Raw genomic sequence first — 23,090 nt, forward strand, 5'->3', positions numbered from 1 at the left:
CCCAGCACCTCCGACCTCCGTCAAATGAGAATTCTCTGGTTCAACTCGGCTTCTCATCAGCAAACTTGGACCAACATCATTTAGGGACAGAATGCAAGACATACTGCGTTTTTTGAAAGAATGCAAAAAATATATAGACTGTGTGTTTGGATAAAATGAAGGATTAAAAGATGAGTAGAGCCCGAGCTCGTGAAAACACGGCCTCCCCTGCACTCGGATCATGTGACACCCCCAACGAATCTTTAACACCCACCTCCAGTTCCTACCTGCAGCCACTCTGTTGCTCCAAGTGATTAAATGCCAGTACTGTGCACAAAGACATTCCCACAAACCTGCCCCCCGCCCCCACCAAGTAATGGTGAATTTTGTATGCTATATCAACAAATGTCAGCTTAACTCTTTTTGGAAGATCTTTGCCTCCGAGCCAAAAAACTATGGGATCAAGTCCCATTACAAGACAACAGTATAGACCAATAACATTTCTGACGATCCACAGGAGAAAATTCTTTACATGCACTCATGTGCTTCACATGTATATCAAGTAGAACATTCACTTGCAAGCCCTTTTCATCTTGACCATTTTCCAACGAACACATGGAAGGACACAGGCGTGTACTTTGCAAATGAAAATTGCAGTCACTTGACACACAATACGCCACATTGGGATTCCTAATTATCCATATGTTTTTTTAATGTATTTTTATTAAGGTTTTGCAGAATTTTTCATAGTAAAACAGTAGTAACAATAATAACAAAACAAAATAGAGTGAACATTAACATAGTATAAAAAGAGAATATACAATAACAGTTAGACATTACCACAAGCAACCCAGTCTTCCCTCTTCCCACACCATCCCAATGAAGCACTCACCCCACCCCCCTTTACGGATTGCTGCTGCTGCTGACATTTTAATTTCCCCGAGGAAAGTCGATGAACGGCTGCCATCTCAAGAGAACCCTAGTGTAGACCCTCTTACGGAAAACTTTATTTTCTCGAGGCTGAGAAACCCAGCCATGTCGTTAACCCGACATGGGTTATATCTCTACACTCGGGGGCTTCGAGTCCCTCCACATTAATAAAATCCGTCTCCGGGCTACTAGGGAGGCAAAGGCCAAGACCTCGGCCTCTTTCGCCCCCTGAATTCCCGGGTCATCTGACACTCCAGTGATTGCTATCTCTAGACTCGGCACCACCTGTGTGTTAAGCATCTTGGACATTGCCCTTGCGAACCCTTGCCAGAACTCTCTAAGCTCCGGGCATGCCCAAAACATGTGGACATGGTTTGCAGGGCTGCCCTTGCACCTCATACAACTGTCTTCTACCCCAAAAAACTTGCTCATTCTCGCTGCCGTCATGTGTGCCCGATGGACCACCTTAAATTGAATTAGACTGAGCCTGTCACATGATAAGGAGGAATTAACCCTGCCCAGGACCTCTGCCCACAGACCCGCTTCCGACCCCTCACCTAGCTCGTCCTCCCACTTGCCTTTGAGCTCCTCGACCTGGGTTTCCTCCCTCTCCTGTAGTTCCTGGTAGATATCCGACACCCTCCCCTCCCCCACCCAGGTGCCGGAGACCACCCTGTCCTGTATCCTTAGTGGCAGCAGCGTCGGAAAGGCCACTACCTGTTTTGTTCAGGAAGGCTTGTACTTGAAGATATTTAAAGGCGTTTTATGGCGGCAGATTAAATTTGTCCTCTAGCGCCTTCAAACTGGGAAAGCTTCCGTCTATGAACAGATATCCCATCCTTCTGATGCCTGCCAGCTCTGGAGCCAACCATCCATCCTACCCGGGACAAACCTGTGGTTGTTGCATATCGGGGTCCAGACCGATGTTCCCTCCACCTTCTTGTACCTCCTCCGCTATCCCCAGATCCGCAGTGTCACCACCACCACCGGACTTGTGGAGTAACGGGTCGGCGAGAACGGCAAAGGAGCCGTTATCAAAGCTCCCAGACTAGTACCTTTACATGACGCTGCTCCCACACCCCACCCCCATCGCCCACTTCCTAATCATAGCTATATTGGCCGCCCAGTAGTAGTTGCGAAAGTTCGGCGGCTGCGCTCCAACAGCGATCTCCTTACTCATGGGGTCTTATTCGTCCGCACAAAGCCCATAATGATCCTACTCACCCGCTTAAAAAAGGCCTTGTGGATGAAGATGGGGGAGGCACTGAAAGACAAACAAAAATCTGGGGAGGGCAGTCATTTTCACGGTCTGCACCCTCCCTTCCAGTGACAGAGGGAGCATGTCCCACCTTTTAAAGTCCCCTTCCATTTGTTCCACTAACCGAGTCAGGTTGAGCCTGTGCAGGGCATCCCATTTCCTGGCCACCTGTATACCCAGTTAAGAAAACAATCCTGAGCGACAGCTCTTTCGGTCTCTCCTCCAGCTCCTTGGCCTGGATCACAAACAACTTGCTCTTTCCCATATTCAGTTTGTACCCTGAAAAACTACCAAATCCCTCCGGATACGCAGAACCTCCCCCATCCCCTCCACAGGGTCTGAAATGTACAGGAGTAAATCATCCGCATATAGCGAGACCCGATGGTTTCTCGAGGCTCTCAGTGCCATAGCTAGTGGTTCTATAGCTAGGGCAAATAGTAACGGGGAGAGGGGACACCCTTGCCTTATTCCCCGGTGAAGCTCGAAGTACCCTGACCTCACCCGGTTTGTACATACACTTGCTACAGGCGCCAGGTACAGCAATTTCACCCAGCCAATAAAGCCCTTGCCAAACCCCAACCTCCCCAGCGTTTCCCACAGGTACTCCTACTCAACCCGGTCAAAGGCTTTCTCTGCGTCCATCGCTGTTACCACCTCCGCCTCTCCTCCCTCTGAGGGCACCATAATATTAAAAAGTCTCCGGACATTGGTATTGAGTTGTCTGCCGTTAACAAACCCAGTCTGGTCTTCCTCTATCACCCCTGGGACGCAATCCTCCGTTCTTGTGGCCAGAACCTTAGCTAGCAATTTGGCACGTTTAAAAGCGAAATCGGCCTGTATGACCCGCAATGTTCCGGGTCCTTCCCTCGTTTAAGAATGAGTGACATCAAGTCCTGTGACATTGTTGGGGGTTGGGGTTCCTTTCTCTCTAGCCTCATTGAAGTCCTCATCAGGAGCGGGGTCAATATTTCTGAAAATTTCTCATAGAATTCTACCTGGTAACCGTCCAGCCCCGGGGCTTTCCCCGATTGCATGCCCCCTATACCCTTGACAATCTCCTCCAATTCAATCGGGGCTCCCAGCCCCTCCACCAAGTCCTCTTCCACCTTTGGAAACCTCAACTAGTCCAAAAATTGCCTCATCCCTTCCGCTCCCGTCAGGGGCTCCAACTTGTATAGTTTACTATAGAACTCCTTAAAGACTCCGTTCCCCCCCCCCCCGGATCCAAGACCGTGTTACCTTCCTTATTCTTTACTCCTCCGATTTCCCTGGCCGCCTCCCTCTTTCGCAGTTGGCGTGCCAGCATTCTACTCTCTTTCTCCCCATATTCATAGACTGCCCCCTTGCCTTCCTCAGCTGTGCTACCGCTTTCCCTGTGGTCAGCAGTTCAAACTCCGCCTGCAGACTCCGCCACTCCCTCAGTAGCCCTGCCTCGGGGGCCTCCGCGTATCTCCTGTCCACTCGGAGTACCTCCTCTACCAGTCTCTCCCTCTCAGCTCTTTCTCTCTTTTCCCTATGGGATCGAATTGAGATGAGTTCCCCTCTGACAACTGCCTTCAGAGCCTCCCAGACCATTGCCGTATCGTTTGTTTCCAGGCAATCCTGGATGTTCCTGTTAATCCGCCCGCAAACCTCTTCTTCCGTCAGCAGCCCCACATCCAGTCTCCAGAATGCGCGCTGCCCTCTCTCCTCACTAAGCCGCAGATCCACCCAGTGTGGGGCATGGTCCGAGACTGTGATTGCCGAGTATTCTGTCTCCGCCACCTTTGGGATTAACGCCCTGCTCAAGACAAAAAAGTAAATGCTGGAATAAACCTTTATGAACGTGGGAGACAAAAGAGAACTCCTTCGCTCTCGGCCGCGCGAACCTCCAGGGATCCACCCCCCCCCCCCCCCCATCTGTTCCATAAAACCCTTCAGTTCCTTAGTCACTGCCAGTTGCTTCCCTGTCCTGGATTTCGACCGGTCCAGCTCGGGGTCAATGACTGTTAAAGTCTCCCCCCATGACCAGGTTGTGTGACTCTTAAGTCCAGGATTTTGCCTCTCATGCGTCTCATAAATTCCACATCATCCCAATTCGGAACATAGCCGCTCACAAACACCACCCGGACACCCTCCCACTTTCCACTCACCATTATATACCTGCCCCCCTTATCTACCACAATTATCCCAGCCTCGAATGCCACACCCTTACTGATCAGAATTGCTACCCCCCTGGTCTTCAAACTAATTATCCATATGTGAATAGTGGCTAATGTATTGGTCAACACCGCTCAGGATTACACTTCTGTATTGCTGTAGATGTTGTCTTTCATATCCAGCTAGGGTCCCACCAGTCTCTTCAGGTGAATACCATGGTACTTCTGGGAGAAGGAGAGTGAACTCCTCCAATGTCTTAACCAATACTTGCTGAAACTAACACCAGAAAAACAAACCATTCACTTTATTGCTGTTTGTGGAACCTAGTGTTTTAAAAAATGTTTGTTCTTAGAATTTAGGCAATGCTGGCAAGACCGCATTTATTTCCCATTCCTCATTGCCACAAAGGCATTACAAGTCTGCCATGTTGAGTGGGACTGAAGTTAGATGTAGGCCAGAACGTGTACAGTTGGCAGGTTCCCTTCCCGAAAGGACTCGAGTGAACCTATTGGGTTATTACAAGAATCCGCTGAACCACTACATCACAGCAGTAAATCACTTCAGAGTAAATAAGTATATTTGGGAAAGTGTTAAAATATTTGAGTGATAGGTACAGTGCTTGTATAAGTTCAAAACATTTATTTCATTAGTGCAGATCTATAGCTCGGTTGTACAGTTGACATATTGTCATTTTGGATATTTAGAAAGTCCTTGGTGTTTTAGGGCACAATAACTTCAGTGCGTCTTAAAATGTATATCTGCAAAATTTAGGGTTTCTATACCTGATTGGCTTTTGTAGTATTATACATGTATCCATATTTTTCTATTTCACATACTGGATAAAGCAGCTGTGTAACCTTAAATTACTTTAATAGTGAATATTTTTTTAATATATGTTGCTAATGTCTCATTAATGCCTCTGCATCATTTGTATTTGATAGATGCAAAGACAAATACAATGATGATGCAGGAGCCTTGTTTCTGATTTGTTTGATTCAACAACTTAGTGCCTGTACTTTTTGAACTGTGAAGAAACAAATCTACTTAATGTGGTGTGAATTTGTACTTCAATATGTGTATCCATATCTATTTTTACTCCTACTTTATTTTTATATATATATAAATTATATACATTATATATAAGTATATATTTTACTCAATTATTGAATAGTAAACTAACAAATAACTTGTTTGTATTCCGTTTAGCTTCAAAACCAGTGACTGGTGCGCCTGCACCTGATGAGTATTTAATTTCTCCAATCACTGGGGAAAAGATTCCTGCCAGCAAAATGCAGGAGCACATGCGTATTGGGCTGTTGGATCCTCGTTGGCTTGAGCAACGTGAACGCTCAATTAGAGAGAAGCAGAGTGAAGATGAAGTTTATGCTCCAGGCAAGTAGCACTGGCCGTCCCATAGGAAGCATTGCCTAAAAGGGGAACTTGGTTTCCAGCAATAGTTCTGATTTATTCATCAATATTAAAAATAAGTGTGTTTTGTTTCTCAGTTGTGACTGTAATCATTGTTCCAGGTAATTCCTTTCCCTCATACGCACTTAATAATCGAGTTTACTTATTTTCATCTGTTTATACTTAGGGCTGGTTTAGTACAGTGGGCTAAAAAGAGGATGGTTTAGCACAGTGGGCTAAACAGCTGACTTGTAATCCAGAACAAGGCAGCAGTGCGGGTTCAATTCCCGTACCAGCCTCCCCGAACAGGCGCCTGAATGTGGTGACTAGGGGCTTTTCATAGTAACTTCATTGAAGCCTACTTGTGACAATAAGCAATTATTATTATTATTGTTTTAAAATGCAAAATTATTTTCAGTTCACATATATATTTTTAAAAGTTTTGTCTTGCACAAATCCAGTTTTTCCTCAACTTGGTTGAGAGTACACAACTTGCAAACTACCCTACATCTAGTGCTGATCTGCAGCCAGTCAGTAGATGCTCTGGAGAAACTTTTCATCATAGTTTAGTCCGAATTTACATCTAGCATGTATTCTCCTTAAAGAGAAGTGTGTTCTACTGAACAATCTTCAATATTTTTATGCTCTAGTCGTTTGATGCCACTTGTTAATGTGCTCTTTGCTTTAAAACGGCCAATTAGGGCAGCACAGTGGCGCAGTGGGTTAGTCCTGTTGCCTCACAGCGCCGAGATCCCAGGTTCGATCCCGGCTCTGGGTCACTGTCCGCGTGGAGTTTGCACATTCTCCCCGTGTTTGCGTGGGTTTCGCCCCCACAACCCAAAAGATGGGCACACTAGGTGGATTGGCCACGCTAAATTGCCCCTTAATTGCAAAAAAAATTGATTGGACACTCTAAATTTAAAAAAATAAAATAAAATGGCCAATTAACGGCAGCATAGAAACACTAGTTTAGTCTTCCTTGATGTGATAAGTCTTGTTCCATTGATTAATTATGAAAAATGCTGCCCCCTGCTGAAATCTTTCTATTGTTAGTCCCAAAAACAATAATTCTAATGAAAAATTCTGCAAATGTTATGTTTCTTATTTGCATAATTATTAGGATAGAACTCTCTTCTGATTTGATCTGTTTTCTCCATCAGGTCTGGATATTGAAAGTAGCTTGAAGCAACTGGCTGAGCGACGTACTGATATCTTTGGTGTGGAAGAAACGGCCATCGGTAAGAAGATTGGTGAAGAAGAAATTCAGAAACCAGAAGAGAAGGTATATACGCCCATTACTAAGAGTCTTTGGTAACTTACTGATTACTCAAACTGTGTTTAGAAGCAGATTTCATGTTGCTTCTTAGTACTGCAATTTCACAAATTAACCATAACCTTTCCCATGCATAAACTGCACACAGACATCTGGTTGTTTACGCATATAAATTCATTCACCATTCTTTTTCACTGACACAGTAATGATTAATTGGGAATGAGTAACTGTTGTAATTGACTATTCCAAATTTTAGCAACGGCTTGTTATAAAATACTGTGCTAAAGGAAATTAAACTATGGAAAGTGCTGTGACAGTATAATGCAGAATGCTGATAATGGATGTGGTCTGCTTGTTCATCCTGGGAAAACATTCAGAAATAAAAGTTATTGCCTCAGTTAAAGTCGGTCAAGAGTAGTAGATACTTGGGAACCCCACCACCTGGAGGTTACCCTCCAAGCCACTCTCCACCCTGAATTGAAAATATATCGCCGTTCTTTCACTATCGCTAGGGCAAAGTCCTGGAACTCCCTCCCTAACAGCACAGTGGGTGTACCTTTATCCGGGACTGCAGCGATTCAAAAAGGCAGCTCACCACCATCTCTGAAGGGCAACTAGGGATGGGCAATAAATGCTGGCCTAATCAGTGACCCCCACACCCCTAAATGAATTTTTAAAAACAGGTTATCTAGATTATTTTAAGAGAATGGAGGAAAGCCAGCTTTGCTTAATGCAAAAAAAAAGATTGCAGACATGCTGTTTATTGGTTGTACATTTTAAAAAGCCAATAAGTAATGATTATATTCATTGATTTTCTTGTGACAAAGGTTACTTGGGATGGTCATTCTGGCAGTATGGCACGTACACAACAAGCTGCACAAGCCAACATCACTCTGCAGGAGCAGATTGAAGCCATCCACAAGGCCAAGGGATTGGTTCCAGAGGATGATACCAAAGAGAAAATTGGACCAAGCAAACCTGCTGATTTACCCCAACCTCTTTCTAATGTATCAAATTCTTCAATGAATGTTCCACCAATAGCATCAATGCCCCGACCACCTTCTGTAAGTTTAACAATGGTTTTAAAAATGATTACAACAAACATTTCTGCATGAGGATTGTTCGAAACAATAATCTATACAATATCTGAGTTATACAACACAGAAAAGGTTCTTTGGCCCATCGAGTCTGTGCCAGTCAAAAACAACCATTCTAATCCCATTTCCCAGCACTTGGCCCATAGCCGATATGCCTTGGGATCGTAAGTGCAGATCTAAATACTTCTTAAATGATACCCACCATTTCAGGCAGTGAGTGTCTGCACTCCCACCACTCTATGGGTAAAAAAAGTTTCCCCTCACATCCCCTCTAAACCTCCTGCCCTTTACCTTAAATCTATGCCCCCTGGTCATTGATCCCTCCACCAAGAAGAAAAGTTTCTTCCTGTCTATGCCCCCTCATAATTTTATACATCTCAATCATGTCCCCCCCCCCCCCCCCCCCCCCCCTCCGTCTCCTCTGCTCCAAGGAAAACAATCCAAGTTTATCCAACCTCTCTTCATAACTAAAGCTCTCCAGCCCAGGCAATATCCTAGTAAATCTCCTCTCCACCCTTTTCAAGTGTTGTTATATCCCTCCTGAAATGTGGATTCCAGAACTGCATACAATACTCTAGCAGTGGCCTAATTAACATTCCATACAATCCCAGCATATTCTCCCTGCTCTTAAACCTATGCCTCGACTAATAAAAGCAAGTATACCATATACCTTCTTTTTTTTTAATAAACAATTTTATTGAGGTAGTTTTTGGCTTTATAAACAGTTACAGACATCATCAGAAAGGAAGCAAAAAAGGCAAAAATGTGCAAACATCCACGTTCTTTCAATACTTCCACCGTAACATATTGCACAAGCCCGCTCCCCTCCCATCGGTACTACCCGCCATATTTTCCCTCCTACTCTACTCTAACCCCCCCCCCCCCCCCCCCCCCCTGCTGACGCTCACTCTCCCGCAAAGAAGTCAATAAATGGTTGCCACCTCCGGGTGAACCCCTGCACAGAACCCCTCAAGGCGAACTTGATTTTTTCCATCCCCAGGAAACTCGACATGTCCGCTAGCCACCACTCCGTCTTCGGGGGCTTTGAGTCCCTCCACGCCAATAGTATTCGTCGCCGGGCTATCAGGGAAGCAAAGGCCAGCACATCGGCCTCTTTCTCCCCCTGGACGCCCGGGTCTTCCGAAACCCCAAAAATTGCCACCCCTGGGCTCATCACCACCCTTGTTTTTAGCACCTGGGACATGACCCCCGCAAATCCCTCCCAGTACCCCCTCAGCTCAGGGCATGCCCAAAACATGTGAACATGGTTCGCTGGTCCTCCCGCACACCTAGCGCATTTGTCCTCTATCCCGAAAAATTTGCTCATCCGAGCCACCGTCATATGGGCCCGGTGAACGACCTTAAATTGGATCAGCCCGAGCCTAGCACATGTCGCGGTCGAGTTTACCCTACTCAGGGCCTCTGCCCACAGCCCATCCTCCATTTCCCCGCCTAGCTCCTCCTCCCATTTAAGTTTCAGTTCCTCTGTCTGGGACCCTTCCTCCCTCATGAGCACCTTATAAATACCCGAGACTCTACCCTCCCCTTCATCCCTCCCAGAGACTATTCTGTCTAGGATCCCCATTGGCGGGAGGCGCGGGAAAGATGGGACCTGTCTACGAACAAAGTCCCGCAACTGTAGGTATCTAAAATCATTTCCCCTTACCACCCCAAATTTCTCCTCCAAGCTCCTCAAACTCGCGAAGCTCCCTTCCAGGAACATATCACCCACCCTTCCCGCCCCTGCTCGCCGCCATACTCGGAACCCCCCATCCATACTGCCGGGGGCAAACCGATGGTTGTCGCAGATTGGCGCCCAGACAGACGCCCCCATCTCCCCCACATGCCTCCTCCACTGGCCCCATATCCGCAGGGTCGCCACCACTACCGGGCTGGTGGTGTACTTGGCCGGCGGCAGCGGTAGAGGAGCCGTGACCAGGGCTTCCAAACTGGAGCCCCTGCACGAAGCCGCCTCCACCCGCTCCCAAATAGACCCCGTACCCACCATCCACTTCCTTATCATAGCGATGTTGGCCGCCCAGTAATAATTGACCAGACTCGGCAAAGCCAGCCCTCCCTCGCTGCGGTTCCTCTCCAACATCGCCTTCTTTACCCGCGGAATACCTTCTTAACCACTGTACTACCTGCTCTGCTACCTTAAGGGAACGGTATATATGCACACCAAGATCCCTCTGATCCTTGGTGCTTCCAGCGGTCCTGCCATTTATTTTGTATTTCCTTGCCAAATGCATCACCTCACACTTATCTGGATTGAATTCCATTTGCCACTGATCAGCCCATCTATAATCCTCCTGTAATCTAAGGCTATCCTCCTCACTATTTACCACCCCACCAATTTTTGTATTATTCACAAACCTACTGATTCTACATTCCTATTTAAATCATTTTTTAAACCACAAACAGCAGGGCCCCAACACTGATCCCTTCAGGACCCCACTGGACACAGGCGTCCGTCTGCAAAATGCTCCTCGACCATCACCCTCTGCTTCCTGCCACTCTGACAAATCTGGATCTGATTTGTCAAATTTCCTTGGGTCCCAAGGGCTCTGACCCTCACTATCAGTCTCCCATGGGGGTACCTTATTAAACGCCTTGCAGAAGTCCAAGTAGACTATATCAAATATGTTTCCCTCATCTACACACATGGTCACCTCTTCGAAAAATTCAATCAATTTGGTCAGACATGACCTCCCCTTAACAAAACCATGCTGACTGTTCTTGATTAATCCCTGCCACTCCAAATGCATATTAATTCTGTGTCTCAGAATTTTTTTCAATAGTTTCCCCACTACTGATGTTACAGTGACTGGCCTGTAGTTTTCTGGTTTATCCCTTATTCCCTTCTTGAATAATGGTACCACATTCGCTGTCCTTCGGTACCTCTCCGGTGCCCAGAGAGAAATTGAAAATTATTGCCAGTGCCCCTGCTATTTCTTCTCTTGCCTCACTCAACAACCTGAGATGCATTTAATAATAATAATAAAACTTTATTGTCACAAGTAGGCTTACAGTAACACTGCAATGAAGTTACTGTGGGAAAAACCCTAGTCGCCACATTCCGGCGCCTGTTCAGGTACACCGAGGGAGGATTCAGAACTCTCAGCTGGTGCTGCTGGCCTTGTTCTGCATCACAAACCAGCTGTCTAGCCCATAGAGCTAAACCAGCCCCTGGTTTATCTGGCCCTGGAGATTAGTCTACTTTTAAGCCTGTCAGACCACTCAGAATCTCCTTTCAGTCTATGTTAATCTCTTTAATTTTATTACAGTCCTTTTCCCTGATTTCTATACCCACACTGTCCTCTCACGAGTGAAATCTATTTAGAACCCTACTACATCCCCTGGCTCCACCCACACACACACACACACACACACATTACCATTGTAATCCTTAAAGGGCCCTACTCTTTCCCTAGTTATTCTTTTTTCCTCAATGTACTTGTAAAACAACTTGGGATTTTCCTTTATTTTACTTACCAGTATCCTTTCACGTCCCTTTTGCTCTCCTAATTTCCTCTTTAAGTTCCCTCTATACGCCTCTTGCGCTTCTGCTGGATCAGTGCCATCCTCTGCCTATCTTTTGTAGTTTCAAATACAGGGTTGTTTCTGAATCAAGTTTGTATTACGGAACATATACAGTGTAGACAGGAAATATATGAAGATTTAATATTATTTACATTATGTACAATTGTAATGTTTTTTTATCATTCAGATGCCGCCTCCTGTCCGGAATATTATGTCATCAATGCCAATTATCCCCAGACCACCAATGTCTCCTGTTATTCGATTGGCACCTGGACCTGTTTTATCAGCTCCTATGCCCCCAATGATCCCCGGACCTCGAATCAACATTGTACCAATGCCTCCATCGGCACCAGTTTTAACTCCACGCCCACCACCAATGGTGGTACCAGCAAGTAAGATTATTTAAAAGACTTTCCAATTTTCCATTCTAAATCTGTTTGTGAATCCAAATGATTTGTTTCTCAGCCAAAATTTCCAACCAGCAATTGTTCCCTACATGGATTTGTGCATTAGCAGTATGCTTGTCTGACACAAAAAAATGGGCTTCCATGCATCTGTTGGGAATTATGGAATCGGACAAAAGCAGATAACTTTGTTTTTGTTCCGAAGCAATAGCAGGGGAAATTAACTAACGAAAATAGGGATTTTATAAAAATACAAATTAGTGATCTGCTGTAAGGTCTTGGGACACTGTTAACACAGACACCTTCTGAACATTAGAAGCCCCATTGAACCACATTATCCAGGTTGACATTTCAGTGCAGGATTGAGGGAGTGTTTCATTTTCGGAGATGCCGTCCTTTGGATAATGTGATAGGACCGAGACCTTGTCTGTCCTCTCAGTTGGTCATAAGAGATACCATGGTACCTTTGCAAAGAATAACTGGGGGAATTCACCTGGTGTTCTAGTCGATGTTCTATTTCTCAACCAACACTTTTAGAAACAGATTATCTGATTGTTAATGTTGTTGTTATTTGTGGGAGCTTGCTGTGCGTAAATTGGCTGTTGCTTTACCCACATTATAACAGTGACTACACTTGTAATTGTGAAGCACTTTGGAGCATCCTGAACTTTTTTTTTTAATTTTAAAGTTCCCAATTTTTTTTTACAATTAAGGGGCAGTTTTGGGTGGCCAATTCACCTACTCTGCACACCTTTGCGTTGTGGGCTGAGACCCACGCAGGAACGAGGAGAATATGCAAACTCCACATGACGGTAACCCGGGGCCAGGATTGAATCCGGGTCCTTGGCGCTGTGAGGCAGCAGTGCTAACCACTGCGCCAACGTGCTGCCCCTGCATCCTGAGGCTCTTAAAGGTGCTACAAATGTGCATTCATTCCTTGTGAATGTTTCTAAGTAAATGAAAGAAAACATTGTTTTGAGAACAGGGACATAACCATATAATGCACAGGATATGTTAATGCTAAAATGACATTTACTGCCCCTTTATGGAGATATAATTGCTCTGCATTCATGAAATTGATATTTTTAGTAAATCAATGTAGTTGATATAGTTTGATAGGAGATGCTGAAGCAATCTATGTCCAAACGCAGCAAGGCCTGGACAATAACCAGCCTTAGGCTGACGAGTGGCAAGTAACAGTCATGCTACGTGCCAGGCAATGACCATCTCCAAAAAGAGAGGATCTAACCATCACCCCTTAACATTCAATAGCATTACCATTGCTGAATCCCCCACTATCAAAATCCTGGGGTTTCCCTTTGACCAGAAACTGAACTGGATTAGCCATATAAATACTGTGGCTACAAGAGCAAGGCAAAGGCTAGGAATCCTGCAGCGAGTAACTCGCCTTCTAAGTTCTCAAGCCTGCCCACCTTCTACAAGGCACAAATCAGGAGTGATGGAATACTCTCCACTTAACTGAATGAGTACAGCTCCAGCAACACTCAATAAGGTCCACACCGTCCAGGACAAAGCAGCCACTTGATTGCTACTCCTTCCACAAATATTCAATCTGTCCACCATCGACAAACAGTGGCAGCAGTGTTACCATCTACAAGATGCACTACAGGAACTCACCAGGATTCCTTGGGCAGAACAACCACTGCCATATAGAAAGACAAGGGCAGCAGAGACTTGGGAATACCACCACCCGGAGGTCCCCTCCAAGCCACTGATCATCCTGACTTTAAAAAATATTGCTGTTCCGTTCATGTTTGCGGGTCAAAATCCTGGATCTCTCCTTAACAGCATTGTGGGTGTATCTACACCTCTGGGACTGCAGCGGTTCAAGAAGGCAGCTCACCACCATCGTCTCGAGAACAACGAGGAATGGACAATAAATGCTGACCAAGCCAATGACGCCAACATCTTTTAAATTATTTTTTAAAAATGCATTCTGAAGCTTGGGTGCAAGTGACAGGGCTTTACGATCACATAGGGCACAAAATTAACATGGGGTGTGACATCTTACAGTGAATTATACAAAATGTGACCCACATACATTGTTTATTTATGTTCTTATCTTCATATTGGACAGGATATTATGTTTCAGAGGAAGGACTTGTAAAGTAACTCCTTTCTCTCATTGTTACATTCAGCATTTGTACCTGCACCTCCAGTGGTTCCTGCTCCGATTCCTTCTTCACTTCCTCGTCCACCACCACCTCTAGAAGATGAACCAGCAACCAAAAAGATGAAAAGCGAGGATAATCTTATCCCAGAGGAAGAGTTTCTGCGAAGAAGCAAGGTATGTTTTACACTGTTTAAAAATTAAGTCATAAATGCTCAGTTAAAATTTAAGGACACATTTGGGCAGTGTTCATGATAGTTGATATAGTTTGTCTTGTCTAATCTCAGTCAATCGCTGAGTGTACTAGCAAGTGTTTTCATTCATCTAAGTTGCCATTAGTTAACAACGAAATATTATATTTTTATTAAATTTAGAAATTTTTCCTCACCACGCTCATGGATTTCTCCATGGGAAGGAACATATAGTGCCTGAATATATTTATGAATCCATAAACTATACTAAATTCAATAATTTTGACTATTAGTTATTAAAAATAATTTATCATCGTTTAAAAAAATATATACATGTTTTCTGTACAGTAGGAGAGAATTAACCCTATCATGTTTGTGCTGACTTTTTTTGTTGGAGCAATCTAAAACTAATATTCTGATCTCTCCCACCCCCCCCTGTATCTTGTTCTCTTTCAAGTATTCATCCAATTTTCCATGAAAATGTATAATTATCTCTACTTCAACCACTCTTGTGTCAAGTCATGTTCCCAACAACAAACACTCTGTATAAATCAATCTCTTCAAAAACTCTTCCATTAACTTAGTGAAATTGGTAAATTGATGATCCCCCTAACTGAATCACCAATTGAAGGAAGTAGTCTTCCCGATTCATTCAATCAAAATCCTTCCTCATTTTTAAAAAAAACCTTTGCTAAATAACCTCACTTTGCAGTTAACATGGTCTTGTATCTCAAATTCCTCTAACTATAGTTTCTCTCTTCCCTTTTTCTGGCCAATTTTTAAATTTAAAAAAAAGTTTAGATTACCCAATTCTTTTTTTTCAATTAAGGAGCAATTCACCCATGTCTGCGTGGGTTTCACCCCCACAACCCAAAGATGTGCAGGTCCGGTGGATTGGCCACGCTAAATTGGCCCTTAATTGGAAAAATAATAATTGGGTACTCTTTTTTAAAAAAAAAAAAAAAAAAAATTTTTTTTAAACTGCACACATCTCTGTAACTCGCCTAACCAGACATTTGTACAAATTTTATTATTTTCATTTACTTGGTACTAAACATCTATTCTAGAATGCTGTTGGTTTGATGGCTTTATCTACCTGTGTTTTCTTGTTTGGGATTTATGTATATGAACCATGCAAGTTCTTTCTATTGCATGTATAGTCCTGTTCCTTGTTTTTCCTTCTGAAAAGAAGTTTCTGTTTATACAGGAGTAATTCCACTGTTATGTTATATATGCATCATGTGAAAATAGCCAAACTGCTAGCACAAACTCTTAAATGTAACCTTTTTATTTTTAGTTTCTTCCAATATTTGTATACACGCTCTTTCTACCAACAGTTCAGTTTCATTTTGGGACTTTCTTTTCTTTAAAAATATTTTTATTAAGGTATTTGAAATTTTTTAGAGAAATAACATAAACAATTACATCAACATAGTATAATAAGTATACCCCCCCCCATCTCAAATTTCACACACCCCAACCATCGAGACTGAGACACCCAGCCATGTCACTAACCCAGGTCTCTACATTCGGGGGCTTCAAGTCCCTCCACATTAACAAGATCTGTCTCCGGGCGACCAGGAAGGCAAAAGCCAAGACGTCAGCCTCTTTTGCCCCCTGAACTCCCGGCTCCTCCGACACTCGAAAGATCGCTACCTCTGGACTCGGCAGCATCCATATTTTTAGCACCGTGGACATTGCCTTAGCAAAACCCTCTAAGCTTCAGGCATGCCCAAAACATATGGACATGATTTGCTGGGCTTCCCGCGCAACTCGCACACCAATCTTCTGCCCCGAAAAACCTGCTCATCCCAGCCGCTGTCATATGTGCCCGGTGGACTACCTTAAATTGTATCAGGCTGAGCCTGGCACATGATGAGGAGGTATTAACCCTGCTTAGGGCATCCGCCCACAGACCCGCCTCTATCTCTCCTCCTAGCTCGTCCTCCCACTTGCCCGTAAGCTCCTCCACCGGAGTTTCCTCCGCCTCCGAAAGCTCCTGGTAAATATCTGAAACCTTCCCTTCTCCCACCCAGGTACCGGAAACTACTCTATCCTGTATCCCCATGGCGCAGGAGGGAAAGGCCGGCACCTGTTTTCTCGGGAAGTCGCGCACCTGCAAAAACTTAAACCCGTTCCCTGCTGGCAATTCAAATTTATTTATCATCCAAGGGTTTCAAGCTGGGAAAGTTCCCGTCTATAAATAGATTTCCCATCCTTCTAATTCCTGCCCTTCGTCAACTCCAGAACCCAGCATCTAGCCAACCCGGTATAAACCAATGATTATTCTCCACCATTACCGGACTTGTGGAGTATCGGGCCGGCGGGAACAGAAGAGGTGGCGTTATCAGTGCTCCCAAACTGGTGTCTTTGCATGACACCGCCTCCATCTGCTCCCATGGCGACCCCTCCCCCACTTCCTGATCATGGCTATATTAGCTGCCCTGTTGTAATTGCAGAAGTTCGGCAGCACCAACCCACCCTCCCCCCGACTGCGCTCCAGCAACACTTTCTTCACTCGCCGGGTTTTACCTGCCCACACTAAGCCCGAAATAACCTTATTCACCCGCTTGAAAAAGGCCTTTGGGTGAAGATGGGGAGGCACTGAAGGACAAACAGAAATCTGGGAGGACCGTCATTTTCACAGTCTGTACCCTCCCTGCCAGTGATAGCGGGAGTATGTCCCATCTCTTAAAGTCCCCTTCCATTTGTTCTACCAACTGGGATAGGTTTAACTTGTGCAGTGCCTCCCATTCCCGGGCCACCTGGATTCCTAGATATCGAAAGCTCTTCCCTACCATTCTAAGCGGCAGCTCTCCCAGTCTCTTCAGTCCTCTTGCCTGGAGCGTGAACATCTCGCTTTATCCCATGTTCAATTTATACCCTGAAAAATTGCTAAATTCCCCCAGGATTCGCATTACTTCGCCCATCCCCTCCAACGGGTCTGAAATGTACAAGAGCAGGTCATCTGCGTAAAATGAGACCCGGTGCTCCACCCCCCACCCCGAACCAGCCCTTTCCAGTTCCTCGAGGCTCTTAACGCCATGGCCAATGGCTCTATGGCCAGAGCAAACTGTAACGAGGAGAGGGTGCACCCTTGCCTCGTCCCTCGGTGTACTTTAAAGTATCTGACCTTAGCCGGTTCTTACGCACACTCGCTACTGGTGCCTGATAGAGCAACCGCACCCAGTCAATAAAGCCCTCACCAAACCCAAACCTTCCCACCGCCTCCCACAGGTAATTCCACTCCACCCAATCAAACGTCGTCTCCGCATCCATCGCTAGCACTACTACTGCCTCCTCTCCTTCTGAGGGCATCATAATAACATTTAAAAGGCTTCGAACATTGGCCTTGAGTTGCCTGCCCTTTACAAATCCCGTCTGGTCTTCCCCTATTACCCCCCCCGGACACAGTCCTCTATCCTTGTGGCCAGTATCTTAGCCAGCAGTTTGGCATCCATATTCAGTAGAGAAATTGGCCTGTATGACTCGCATTGCACTGGATCCTTCTTCTGTTTCAGGATCAATGAAATCAAGGCCTGTGACATTGTTGGGGGAAGGACTCCCTTCTCTCTTGCTTCATTAAATGTCCTCACCAGCAGTGGACTCAATATCTCTGAAAACTTCTTATAGAATTCCACCGGGTAGCCGTCAGGCCCCGGGGCCTTTCCTGACTGCATGCCCTCCAGCCCCTTAATTATTTCCTCAATCTCAATTGGGGTCCCTGCCCTTCCACCAGATTCTCATCTACCCTCGGGAACCTCAACTGATCCAAAAACTGCCTCATCAACCTCCACCTAGCTGGGGGTTCCGACTCGTATAGTTTACTATAGAAGTCCTTAAATACCTCGTTCAGCCCCACTGGGTCCAGGACAATATTCCCGCCTCTACTCTTTACTTTACCAATCTCCCTGGCCGCCTCCCTTTTCCTGAGCTGGTGCACAAGCATTCTGCTTGCCTTTTCCCCGTACTCCTAAATCGCCCCCCTTGCCTTCCTCAACTGTTCCACCACTTTCCCTGTGGTCAACAGCCCAAACTCCGCCTGTAACCTCCGCCGCTCCCACAGTAGCCCCACGTCCGGGGCCTCCAAGTATCTCCTGTCCACTAATCTATCCCTCTCAGCCCGTTCCGCCTTTTCTCAGTGGGCCCGTATCGAGATTAATTCAGAGCTTCCCAAACCGTCGCTGCGGAGACCAACACTATCATTTGTTTCCAGGTAGTTCTGGATGGACTTGTTAACCTGCCCACGGACCGTTTCGTCCGCCAGCAACCCCACATCCAGTCTCCACCGTGGGTGTTGACCTCTCTCCACACTAATCTGTAGATCCACCCAATGATGATCCGATACTGCTATTGCCGAGTACTCAGTATCTACCACCTCCGGTATTGGCGCCCTGCTCAGAACAAAAATGTCGATGCTAGAGTATACCTTGTGGACATGTGAGAAAAAGGAAAACTCCTTTGCCTTGGCCGTGGAAACGTCCATGGGTCTACTTCGCCCATCTGTTCCATAAACCCCTTCAATTCCTTTGCCACAGCCGGCCTCCTCCCTTTCCTGGATTTTGATCGGTCCAATTCCGGATCAATGACTGTGTTAAAGTCTCCTCCCATGATCAGGTTATGTGACTCTTAAGTCTGGGATCTTACCTAAAACCTGCTCATAAATTCCACATCGTCCCAATTTGAAGCATATATGTTCACGAGTACCACCCGCACCCCCTCCAGCTTCCCACTCACCACTTACCCCCCTTGTCTGACACGATTCTCCCTGCCTCGAATGCCATTCGTTTGTTGATCAAGATCAATACTACCCTGGTCTTTGAGTCCAGTCCTGAGTGGAACACATGGCTAACCCACCCCTTCCTCAATCTTGTGTAGTCTGTGGCGCCGCAGCAGTGCTAACCAGTGCGCCACCGTGTTTCCCGCCAGCCTTTAGCTCGTGCCCTCCGCTTCCTCGAGGAAACCCCCCCCCCCCGGCGGGCAGTCGCCTTTCCCGAAATCACATTTGTCCGCTAGTAACAGTTCCTCCCCTGTCAGCAAAGCAGCCCCCCCCCCCCCCCAACAATACTAGAAAACCAACCCCCCCAGGTCAAGCTCCAGCTCAACACCTGCTCACCCCACACTGTGCTTCCAAGAGTCAGCTGACCCATGCTGACTTGATCGTGCACGCCCCTGGCACCAGGCAGTCTGTCTCCCCATTGTTCTCTCATCCCCCACATGGACAAACATTTTAAAAGCATCACATTCCCCAGTAAACAAACATCAGAAAAAACAGTGAAGAAGCAGCCACTTTAGAAAAATAATCACCCAAAAAGCAGAACCAACCCCAAAGCCCATCCCCCCTGCCTCGAACCAGCTCCCTGCAAGACAGTTACCTTTAGCCATCCAAACAGCCCCTTATTACACATAGCACTACTTATATTTATAGTTCCCCAGCACAACAAATCGCCGCAACCGTTCTTCGCCAAGGCTTCAGTGTCTTTTAATTCACCTTCAGCCTCTTTTCTTTAATAAAAGTCCATACTTTGTCTGGTGTTTCAAAGTAGAAGTCCCGTTCCTCATGTGTGACCCACAGACGGGCTGGGTACAGCATCCCAAACTTCAACCCCTTCTTAAAGAGTGCCGTTTTTGCCCGATTAAACCCAGCTCGCCTATTCGCCAGATCTGCGCCCAGTCCTGATAAATGCGCAGCTCACGGTTCTCCCATTTGCTGCTCCGTTCCTTCTTGGCCAACCGCAGAACGTGTTCCTTGTCCAGGAAACAGTGAAAGCGTACCACCATGGCCCTCGGCGGCTCGTTCACTCGGGGCTTCTTTGCGGGGGTTCTGTGTACTCTATCCACTTCCAGGGGCTGAGGGAATGCCTCAGCCCCCATCAACTTCTCCAGCATGTCCATCACACAAGTCCTCGCATCCGATCCCTCACTGCCTTCAGGAAGGCCAATTCTAAGATTCTGCCTCCTGGACCTGTTCTCCAGAACCTCCAGCTTCTCCTGCATTCTTTTCTGGCGGTCGTTCATCATCTATACCTTAGTCTACAGCACGGTTATGTACTCCTCGTGCTCGGACACCTTTTTCTCCACCTTCTGGATCGCTCTCCCGTGTTTTTGATTCTGCACAACTTGATCAATCGAAGCCTTAATCGGGTCCAGTGTATCCTTCTTCAGCTTGGTGAAGCAATATTCGAAAAACTTCACCTGCTGCTCCGTCAACCACTGTGCCACCTCCCCGCGGCCCTGCTTCTCCGCCATGCTTTACCAGCTCTGCTCGTGTCTTCTCACACGGCAACTTCTGGTCCAATTCTCCATACACTGGAGGGGGATTTCTCCTCACTGTCTCACTCTTCACCGATTTATCCCATAAAATCCGGAAAAAAACAGGGGCAAAAGGTCCAGAAGTCCGTCCCTGGCAGGAGTTATCAAATGTGCGACCATGGCCGCTACGGGAAGTCCGTTTTGGGACTTTCATGTATCTTGCATTGTACTTCCAAGATTAGCTCTTGGTATTCTCGATTCCTTAAAGTAATATGAAGAGCACATTGCATATACACTTTTGGTGCTTACTTGCATGCATATCAGAAAATAACTGCCTTTTTTTATAGTGAATACAAGATTACATTTTTATTCAACAAAACAATTTTGCAACTCCAAATATGATCAATTTTCTTTCTTTAAGGGTCCAGTCACAGTCAAGATACAGGTACCTAACATGCAGGATAAGTCTGAATGGAAGCTGAATGGCCAGGTCCTCGTTTTCACTCTTCCTCTAACAGACCAGGTATGGATATGCTATGAAAATGTAAGATGTGAATTTGGATTCTAATTGATTTCTTGCAGCAAAATAATATGTTAAAAATGCATTGAAAATGGAACAAATATTTAACCTTTCAAGGAGATCCTTTTCACATGTTGTTTTTCTTGTACACATCACCGTGCTTGGTTATGTGGTTTTTACAGAACCAAAATGGGCCATTTGGCCAACAAATGTATCTTGCTCCCTACTACTCTACTTTATCTAACCATATGAGTACATTCTTCTAATCCTTTCCTTTTGTGTATCTATCCAGCTACGCAATAAATGTATCTATGCACATCAACTGCTCCATTTGGTAGCAAGCACCACATTCTAAATACTTAATCTGGGTGAAAGTTCTCCTGTATTCTTTATTGTATTGACTGTTTAGCTCCGTTGGCTGGACAGATGGTTTGTGATGCAGAACAAGGCCGACAGTGCGGATTTAATTTCTGGACCTGGTTGAGGTTATTCATGAAGGCCCCACTTTCTCAACCTTGCCCCTCACCTGAGATGTGGTGATCCTCGGGTTAAACCACTACCAGTCAGCTCTCCCCCCCCCCCCCCCCCCCCCCCCCTCAGGAAAGCAGCCTCTGGTCATCTGGGACTATGGCGACTTTACTATTGATTTGCTCAGTTGGCTTCATTAGTCATTTACATGAACTTTTAATATTGTTTTTTGACTTGCAATCAAGTGATCTTGATATGCATATGTTTGTTTTTTTCAGGTGTCTGTTGTCAAGGTGAAAATCCATGAGGCTACAGGAATGCCTGCTGGTAAACAGAAGCTTCAATATGAGGTATAAATTGCAGAGCTTTAATTGAGAGAAAATGGTTTTAGTTACATTTATATACATGCTTCTGTTGCTATTAATACTTTGAAACGTTTTTAGCTTTATATATTTAACATTTAGTAACTAACGGTTGTTGGGTAATGAACTGTAACATATTCATAACTATGTGAAATATAGCTGGGTGGTAGAGAGGGCTTTAAAGTGAATAGTATGGGCAAGGGATCACATGAGAGGAGATGTAACTCAAAGGAAACCAATGAGATAATTAAGCAGGATAGTGATGGAGGGAATGATAACCAGAGTGTGGCAGGAAGGGACAGAGTGTACAAACTTAAGACTGTACCAGCAGATAAGGCCAGAAATTATGAAAATGGTACAAAAAGACATTTTTTTTTAAATATAAATTTTGAGTGCCCAATTTTTTTCCAATTAAGGGGTAATTTAGCGTAGCCAATCCACCTACCCTGCACCTTTGGGTTGTGGTGTTGTAACCCACGCAGACATGGGGAGAATGTGCAAACTCCACACGGACAGTGACCCAGAGCCGGGATTGAACCTGTGACCTCGGTGCCGTGAGGCAGCAGTGCTAGCCACTGCTCCACCGTGCTGCCCTCAAAGACAGAATTAAAGGTTCTGTATCTGAAGGTGCGCAACATTCATAGCAAAAAAAAATGGGCGACACAATGGCGCAGTGGTTAGCATTGCTGCCTCATGGCACTGAGGAGCCAGGTTCGATCTGGGTTACTGTCCGTGTGGAGTTTGCACATTCTCCCCATGTCTGGGTGGGTCTCACCCCCACAATCCAAAGATGTGCAGGGTAGGTGGATTGGCCACTCATGAGGTCCCCAACAAAACAGAAGAAAGAAAACAAACTGAGGGACAAAGCACTGCCTGAATATAGCAAAGATCAATGGAAACTTAAAACATCAAATAAGAGTGCAATTAAAGGGTGCAATAAAACACCCCAATCCCTGCGGTGCCCACCGGACACGAACGGCCTCGATGGTGCCCATGGACATCGTATGCTCCTTTTCCGGGAACACCCGGCTGCGAATGTAGCCGTGGAAGAGGGGCAGACAGTCTGCCCGGACAACCCTCTCGGTCGCCGGCTGCCTGGACCTATAAATGGCGTGCCTCACCAGGCCCAGGAGCAG

General features: G+C 45.7%; 1 protein-coding gene across 1 annotated transcript in view; it reads left to right on the forward strand.

Moving 5' to 3' along the window:
• sf3a1 (splicing factor 3a, subunit 1) overlaps positions 1–23,090 on the forward strand; it is a 48,121-nt gene that overhangs the window by 17,653 nt on the left and 7,378 nt on the right. Inside the window, exons 9-15 of the mRNA XM_038785345.1 lie at positions 5,513–5,698; positions 6,874–6,995; positions 7,814–8,050; positions 11,814–12,018; positions 14,190–14,338; positions 21,026–21,127; positions 21,871–21,942. Coding sequence (XP_038641273.1) covers positions 5,513–5,698; positions 6,874–6,995; positions 7,814–8,050; positions 11,814–12,018; positions 14,190–14,338; positions 21,026–21,127; positions 21,871–21,942 — 1,073 coding nt within the window. The remainder of the gene's footprint in view (positions 1–5,512; positions 5,699–6,873; positions 6,996–7,813; positions 8,051–11,813; positions 12,019–14,189; positions 14,339–21,025; positions 21,128–21,870; positions 21,943–23,090) is intronic.

This window comes from Scyliorhinus canicula, chromosome 1 (genome assembly GCF_902713615.1).
Source record: "Scyliorhinus canicula chromosome 1, sScyCan1.1, whole genome shotgun sequence".
NCBI lineage: Eukaryota > Metazoa > Chordata > Chondrichthyes > Carcharhiniformes > Scyliorhinidae > Scyliorhinus > Scyliorhinus canicula.